General features: G+C 40.5%; 1 protein-coding gene across 1 annotated transcript; it reads right to left on the reverse strand.

Annotated features, from left to right (window-relative positions):
- Positions 1-3,419: 3,419 nt before the first annotated feature.
- On the reverse strand, positions 3,420-7,603 carry LOC105060885 (galactoside 2-alpha-L-fucosyltransferase-like). The gene is made up of 2 exons (XM_010944740.4): positions 7,313-7,603; positions 3,420-4,978 (listed from the first exon to the last, which is right to left on the reverse strand). Exons 1-2 carry the CDS (start codon positions 7,488-7,490, stop codon positions 3,531-3,533), a joined length of 1,626 nt encoding a protein of 541 aa, XP_010943042.2. The 5' UTR covers positions 7,491-7,603; the 3' UTR covers positions 3,420-3,530.
- Between the last annotated feature and the right edge of the window lie 816 nt (positions 7,604-8,419).

Below are 8,419 nucleotides of genomic sequence, written 5' to 3' on the forward strand. Positions count from 1 at the left end.
ATAGGTACAATCCCAATAAATTCAGTAGATGTTCATATATTTTTTTATTTCTAAATCCTCTGTATGGTCCGACTTTGTTGTACCTTTGAATTGCTTATCTGAGAAATAAAATGACCCAATATATTGCCACTCCTCTTATTTAAGAAAAACTTACTAAAACCATAAACCAAGTAGAGGTCGAGATAATAACCAAGTAGGAGAAATTATGTGTTTTGTAGCTTTAAATATTTAAATACTAGATTTAGGTGTTCTGTACTTACATCCTTTTGTTTAATAAAAAAAGTTGGGCCATCTTTATTATTATATAAATTTTATATATTTCTTTTGTTATGGGCTACATGCAATTTTGGGCGATACCCAATGGTAGCATGGTCATGTCATATTTTAGATTTAGGGCATGAAAAATTGTACGGGCATATATTGGTATTTGAACTTGTAAAGGGACCTCAGATTGAATGAAGATCGGGAGGACCAAGTGATGATCAAAGCTGTCACATAACTGGGAAATGTTCAGAGCCTGTTTGGATACATGGTCACTTGCCTACCAGACTTCACTCAAATGAGGAGCAATTAGAAGCCACAAGGGAAAAATTAATGGTTTGTAAGATGTCAACGGGTGCTACTTCTACAATCCCCAAAGTTCCCCATCACTAAGAGGAGATGACTATGGTACTCCTTCATATTATTTTATAAGAAGTTAGGAGATAACCTATCCAATGGGGTAGGGTATTTAGGATATTTTGATGTTAATACGGTACCAACGGGTTACTTACATATTGCCACCCTTCTTATTTTTTTTTTTCAAAAAGAAAGAGCATTTTATCATTTCTGTTCTAACTGATGGAACTAAGTGCAATGGAAATTGGCTTAACCTTTTCTATTCCCAACCCCCTTTATTTTTTTTTTTGGTGAAACTCTTTTTGTCCCCCGGCTCCATTTGTTGGACAAGGGTTGTATCTTTTGTGCAAAAGAAGGATTCACCTTTCCTTCACTCAACCATTGTACGGATCTCAAAGCACTTCCAACTCCATTCATCTGAAAGCGACCCGTGGAAGATCCAATGGTGGATTTGTGCGAAGGGAAGAATAGAAGGTCATCATTGGAGGCTATCATGTGGCAGAGGCGGTCACGGCTCTTCCACGTCAATTCCCGCCGATGTCTCGGATGGCATGTGCATTAGTGGCACCAAAGTCATTGTCTCGACCACCAGACCTCAGCCGTTTAGAGAGGCCACCTCCATCCTCCACTTGTATTAATCCGTCTCCGCCTCCTAGTCCCAACTCATATCCTCCCCCATCCTTGCCCTCACCCAGTCTTGCTACCACCGCGTCATCTCCGGCCTGCTCTCCTTCGCCTCCTTCGACCAGGTCACCCATGCCCTTATCGCTCCATCATCTATGAAGGAGTGTCTAGCTAAGGGAGTTAGCAAGACCCATGGCACTTGCATTCTTATCGAGGCTAGCCAGCAAAGAAGGATGGCAGGGCAGATTTTTCCCCTGAGGAGACGGTACTGGCGAAAAGGATGGCAATATCACCTCTATATATGTCCATTGATGGTAATAGATTGGTGGAGCCCATCTGGACGAGGAGGGGGTCATCAGTGAGCATGAGAGTGATGGCAGGACCAAGAGGGAGCACACCTTCTGTTCAACTTAATTAAAAACCAACAATAAAATCTCTTATGAAACGTTCCTAACATTCAACATATTTATTGTTCTGGTGACTCACATAACCAGCCAAAGTTGATGGATGAATAAAACCTATCCATGTTAAAATGAAAGGACCAGGATACGTAGATCTAAAATGATATAGAAAAAACCCTATGATATGACATAACAGGATGACGGATTCAAATGTCAAATGCTTCGAGAGCAAGTTTCAGCTTAGAAAGTTCATCAGATTTTGAAGATATGGCCGGACAATGCACGCCAAGTAAAATAGCCAACTGGCATTTCAATATACATCTCTAAAAAATCGATATATAATCTTCGGAACATGATATTCATAAGTACAAAACACATGACTATATGATATATACCCGTCGACTTTCTAATATATATTATAATTTTTTTTTATTCTAAAAAATGGAGGAGATTTAGAGAAGAGAGGAGTCAAGAAGAAGAAGCCTTATAAACGGAAGAAATAGCTTGACGAGGAAGAGAATGGATGGAGAGAGGCTTGATGAGGAAGAGGAAAGATGTGGGTGGATGGGCTTGGTTCACTTGTGTAATTTTCTTTTTTGTTTCTATTTTTAAAGTCATGGAATTGTTGGATTGCTAGCATATTAGAGGTCCCATCTCGATCTATCATTTGGGTTTTATCCGTAAGTAAAAACATGGCAAAATAAGAAGTCCGTCCCATGCGCGCATCATCTTTGCTCCACTTACAACTTCTGTTTAGACTGAATTGCTGGTGATTGACAGTTCTCTTGATCAAAAAAATGCTCTGGTTGGGGCGATTTGGATGTTTCAATGGACTCTTGCTCCCGTCTAAGCCTCCTGAGATCTTTTAGCCATTTGTCTATTTTATTTATCTGCTGCTATTTCACCAACTTTCATTCTTGTAAATTTTTTTGCTTCTCTTGTACAGATTTTATGGTCAATAAAGTTGGGTGGTGGCCATTGTGCTAATGTACAATAGTCTCTTTTTTTTTTATGTCAAAAAAAAGAAAAAAAAAATGCTCTGTTTGGCATTTATCCTGGGATAAACGTGGGATAAGGCATGGGTAAGTCCAGCCATCCCCTTCCACCTTTGCAGTATCCAAAGTTCAGAGAGCTATCTGTTCATCGGATTCCCTTCAATCCTTCTTTGTTCTAATAAAATATGAGATATAAGGATTACCTACCTGAGCCTCTCTCTTCTTCTGACTGTTTCTGAAAGGCGGGATCTGGGTACAATAAGGCATTGTAAGAGATGCAAGCCAGCATTTCACCATTAGGAGGTGGTTCCATTTCCAAAGCAATTTTATCACGATTGTCTGAGTTTGCTGCCATAGGTATTTCATGTTTGGGACAAAATTCTAATGCAAGGAGATTGCAAAACTACATAGGAATAGTCTATCCTCAAAAAACCATGGGAACGGTGCAGTGAGAACACATATATTATGTCTGAAGTCATAATAGTAATTCGATTTGAACACTTAGTTCCAAGTGATCCAAGCCAGCAATCCACTATTTGGAAAACTCTTTTGTGACTGCCCAAGTTTGATGCCAAGTAGGTGTTCCATGCTGCGGACATTCACCCTTTAACCCATATTGGTTAAGGTCCAAGGTTAGTGCTAAATCTTCTGATGGGATTTCATGCCCAACAGTTTGTTTAAAAAAAAAAAAAAAAGGCATAAAGAAAGAAAAACAAAAGCTTGAGCAGTCTTTAGTTAGAGGCAAATATTGTAGGAAGTGGAGCCTGGTAGATTATGTTCTTTCACATCAGTAAACATATATGAAAGTTCCTTTTTCATTATCGTGGCATTGTAATAATCTCTGCAGACAATATACAAAAGAATGCAAATATGCTAAAGACGGCCATCCGTCCTAATCAAACAGCTTAAGGCCTCTGCTCACATCTTCGCAATGCCTTACATGTGGGCCTAGTGCCCCCTTGTCAACTTGCTTCCCTGCTTTACAATCATAAGTAGGAGGAGAATGAAAGCAAGGCTCCATTGACATGGCTCGACGACATGGAGGGTTTGGTGCATTCCTGTTCTCGGGAAGTGCCAAAATATATGGCTTCAAGCCACCAAGACCTTGAGCCATGTACCCGAATGTAGACCAGGAACTTGTTATCAAGACATCACTAAAGCTCAAGAGGTACACCTCTGCCCATGCTTTCTGGTTGTGTGTTTGCTTCTCTGTGTGCTGTGTCTCTTCATGGCTTGGTTGGAAGACGCTGATGATCTCTCCAGCAGCAGCTGCATGCTCGAAGTACTTATCCCGGATCTTCTCAGAGTATCCAGAGTACAAGGAAGCCACAAGAACAGATTTTGACCTCACTGCCTTGGTAGTTGATGATGATGATCCTTTAAGACTAATCTCGGGTAACAAATTTTCAATTCGAGAACAGTTAAGGATCTGATCTAACAAATTCTCTGAAGAAATGGGTGCAAACTGGAAAATTCTTATCTGAATGCCCATCTTCTCTTCAGCCTTGCCTAGATAAGCTTCATAATACCTAGTTATCATTCCCCACACTGTGTTGGTGGGGTGGAAAAGATACCTTCCCAGATGATGGAAAACTGTCTCCCTTGAAGGAAAGAGCCGGCGCAGTTCTTCTTCATACTCTGGGACCAGAAATAGAGCTGGAATGAAGTAGTTGTCAGATTTCAGCACCAGCCAAGGGAACTTTTTGAGAAATAACTGATCATCTTCACAAAAGAAGAGCTTATCTAGTTCACTGTAGTCATGGTTCAAATGTAGATACACGTATGCAGGTAGTGAACCATTCGAATTCTTATTGATCACCTTGTTTCTCAGCATGTTTGCATAACTTTGAGGAGTACGGATGTGGAAGCTGCTTAATTGATCGATGATGGGGAAATCCGACGGCAGAACCCATGAGGTCTCAGGAAACGGCTCGCAGAAAAGGTCATCCAAGTCCTTGGGTACATGGATCAGTAAAATCCTGTTGTTGAGAAGAGCATAGAGGAATGCTGAAGCAATGGTTAGCATTCTGTTCCCCAGGCCATTGTATGGCGTCCACACAATATAGTTGCACTCCATAGGCCCCGTGCTGTGATTAGACTTGAACTGCTCTATGGCTTTCTTGTATGGATCGGTGCCTGGGCCACATTTTTTATGTTGGGCTTCATACTTTCTTAGCCTTGCCTGGAGATAACGGGAAGGTAGATGGGGTGAAGCTTTTCGGTACAGAGCGGACTGGTATCGGCTTAAACAGGACTCTTCGTCGAAACCAGGAGCCAGTAATCCACCAAGAAGTTTATCCTCTGGTGCAGGAGAGGAGATAAAGGATTCATCTTCTGAACCTATATAATTTGGAGCAGACATCCAAATTAGTTTAACAAGACTGGCTGCATCACAAGATTTGTCAATGAAATGGGGACAAATATAAGAATTAAATATAGTTTTGTCCTCTTTAACGGTTGCCAAGGATTGGGGTTGTATCTTTGGTGCGAAAGAAGGATTCACCTTTCTTGGTGTAAATCTACCATCGGATCGACCACTCGTTACTTTGAGATTTGTGTAGTGGACGTGGATTCGCGTGAAAGATAACAGCCCCTTTCTAAGTGCCGGTGTAGTTTCATGACCCGCATCGAGCCTCCTGATTTGGACTTTTCAAATTTATTATTTAAATATGAATTGGCAAAAAAAGGGAAAAAAAAGCCATGACACTTTTGGGTGACGGTTTGGACGGCAGCGCGAAGAACCAAACAAAGAGAGAGAGAAAGGGGCTTCAACCAAAAGACAGGTTATTCCTATGAACTGAAAGCTATGACAGAAGATAACAACTTGTAAGATATTCTGAAGCGCCATTTTGGCGTGTAGAAAGCTATGCAAGTCCAATACTCTTCTTCGGGACGAAAAAATTAGGCCGTCCATCACTATAGGAGAAAAAGACGGGGTAGGAAGAAGACCAGAAGAAGATATATAGAAGGACATAAGGAAAATTATGGAAGTGGAAACCCGCTTCCATCCTTTTTCCATGCGCTCGCACCCTCCTTCCATCTTTTTCCTGATGCTTCTTCATCTTCTTCTGGTCTTCTGCCTAACCCCTGTCATTCCAAAGAGAGGAGCAACAGATTCTACCGAGGTCAAGACCTTGCTTTTAAGACTTCGATTGGAAACTTCCGGTGGGATGGAACGGACCAGAGCAGGGCGTGCAGTGGGTTCGGTACGCATCTTTCGCAATATCAACCGTTCGATCATGCAATATCCCGAATAAGATCTGTGCAGACAGATGATATATATATATATTGGAGTACTTTGAAAAAGTTGTGCAAAATACAATGCGTACAAATTTCAATCCAATGGTCGAGAGTGCGAAAACGATCAACCATTCCCAAACCCACATAAGAGGGAGGAAGGAAGAGAGCAGGGAGCGGTCTGTTGCCAGAGAGATTAGAAAAAACAAAGGAAATCTCTTGAGGTCCTTTTCTGATCCCCTTGGGATCAAAAGACTGGGGGCTACGAACCACGTTGTCTGAGTCTTTTGCCCTCCTACTCCGGTTCTCCCCAAACGCTCCTCCCATGGGGAATTATACTTAGAGGAGATTAGTTATCGTGCAAGATTCTTAAATCACTTGATTAAATAGGAAGAAAAAATTTTAAAGGTAAACAAAAGTTTCTTGACTTTAAAAAATAATATAAGCAGCAAATAAAAAAAAAAATGGGGGGATTCGTTTAGGTCCATAAAAGGATAAGCAGCAAAGTGGCAAATTCCTCATATAGATCAATGGAAGACTTCGAGGTTCATCCTCATTGCATGGATCAATTGGGTCTCAAACGACAAACAATTTTTCTAGAATCATAAGCCGACCACGAATATCAAAATATGCCATACTTCACTAGCTACCCTAATATATATAGGGTATAAATGAGTAGGGTCGGATTGGATCATGAGTAATTCTGATTTGACCCGATTTCTCGATAGGACTTTAATTTTAGACCAAATCTCAACCCAATAAAAGCTCGAGTTGGGTCAGATCCATGTATAACTCGATCCTAACTCGAAAAATCTAAGTTGAAGTAAAATATAGCCAATTATATTTTAATTACTATATAGCCAACTTCTATTAACCATATAAAGTAGACAATAAATAATATTATTCTCAAAATAAATTAAAATATAAAAATAATTTTAGATATTTTTTATATTAAAGACATTGCTCATATAAATCTTAAATCATAATTTAGAGGCTTAAATAGATTCGGATCCAACAGTATACCGATATTGGGTTGGGTGACGGAGTAGAAGATTCAAAATTAATTCAGAAATCAAACTAATCAAGTCGGGTCAGATCGGATCATGTCAAAATTTAATAAACTTAGACACGATCTAGAAAATCAAATGACTCTAATTTTAAAATTTGACCCCGGTCCCATGGTCCTTCAAAATGGATCGGATCGAGTTTAAGTAGTAAGTTGTGTCGGATCGGGTTATGGCTCAGCCCGACCCATTTGCAGCTTTACTAATCCAATTAGTTTGTTTCCGCTATATATACAGCACACTTAAACTACACCTCATAAATAAATTTGAAAAACCGCAGTATTCAGCACTGTTAGGATCATAGCTTCCTATGAATTTGAAATCAGCCTGTCAAGCTTCCAAATCAGGAAGCGGTAATGCTAACTGGGTTTACCTTTCAGTGACACAACTGTAACTCCACGAAGCCAATCCAGCGACCAGCTATGATAAGCTCCCAAGGTAAGCACCAAGATCGGCAGAGTCGTCATGCAGGCGATGAGGACCACCCCAGGGCTGAAGCTTCGGCTGCCTTCCCTCTTCTCCATTCCAGCTGCTTTAGAACCGCCTCCCATCTCAGGTGCCAGGGAGCTCCTAATCCGCTTCAAATCAATCCCGATTTTCTCCTCAGCTAACCAAGTGCCTTGAAAGAACCCAAAGGATGCTAACCAGGCCAAAATATTTGATACATATATGAAAAACTTCAGGAAGGTGTCTTGCAAAGTAAAAGCAAGCTTTTGTAGTCAAAGACCTTCCAACGGTGGAGTGCTCTTTAGGTCTCTGAAGAGAGATACTTAAGGACGTCTCCTTTATTGGTCCCTAAGTTTTGTTTAGTAGACCTCAAAAATATAATATTTAAGCACCTGGCTTATGGTTTCTGATTGCATCCGAAGGTATACAACTGGCTAGGACTTTGCAAGGTCAGAGTCTTCTACCAAATCTATTCGTTGCACATCCACTTCGAGATGTGTGCGACTCCACCACATGCCAGATGTTTGACTTGGGCTGCATGTGGTAACATGTGCGCTTGCACATTGTTTTTATTAAATTACCCCCAACCTTCAGCCGGTAAACAATCACTACTGTTATCTTAAAGTTTCAAATTGGTCAACGTTGTACAGAGGAAGATACATAAATAGCGCTTGAGGTGCCAAAGAATCACATGCCGGTCTCTTTACACTTACGAGAGACTGAGTTGAATCTACGAAAAGGAGAGCAAGCTTTTACTGAGTCAAGAACAAGGACTTGCAACCAGAAATACGACTAAACTGTGTGGTTGGCGTTATACAAGCTTCTACCCAGGATTTAGCGCTTGTGATGTGCATGAAAGAAGACTTTTCTTTTTTGCTTTAAGAATGAAGCAGATCTTTGGTGGATGATTGTTACTCCATCCAATTCTTTCTGTTCTGTTTTATGTAAATTGATAGGTGCACTTCAACATTTGCTGGTGTGTTTTTCTTATTCCTTTTTTAATTAAAGGGAATCAAAACAAGCATACCGGCTA

The sequence above is a fragment of the Elaeis guineensis genome, chromosome 13 (assembly GCF_000442705.2).
Source record: "Elaeis guineensis isolate ETL-2024a chromosome 13, EG11, whole genome shotgun sequence".
NCBI lineage: Eukaryota > Viridiplantae > Streptophyta > Magnoliopsida > Arecales > Arecaceae > Elaeis > Elaeis guineensis.

Coding starts and splice junctions, on each gene's coding strand:
- LOC105060885 (XM_010944740.4), bottom strand. CDS start 7,490: ATGGGAGGCGGTTCTAAAGCAGCTGGAATGGAGAAGAGGGAAGGCAGC. Junction 4,979..7,312: donor TACAGTTGTGTCACTGAAAG/GTAAACCCAGTT, acceptor CAAATTATATAG/GTTCAGAAGATGAATCCTTT.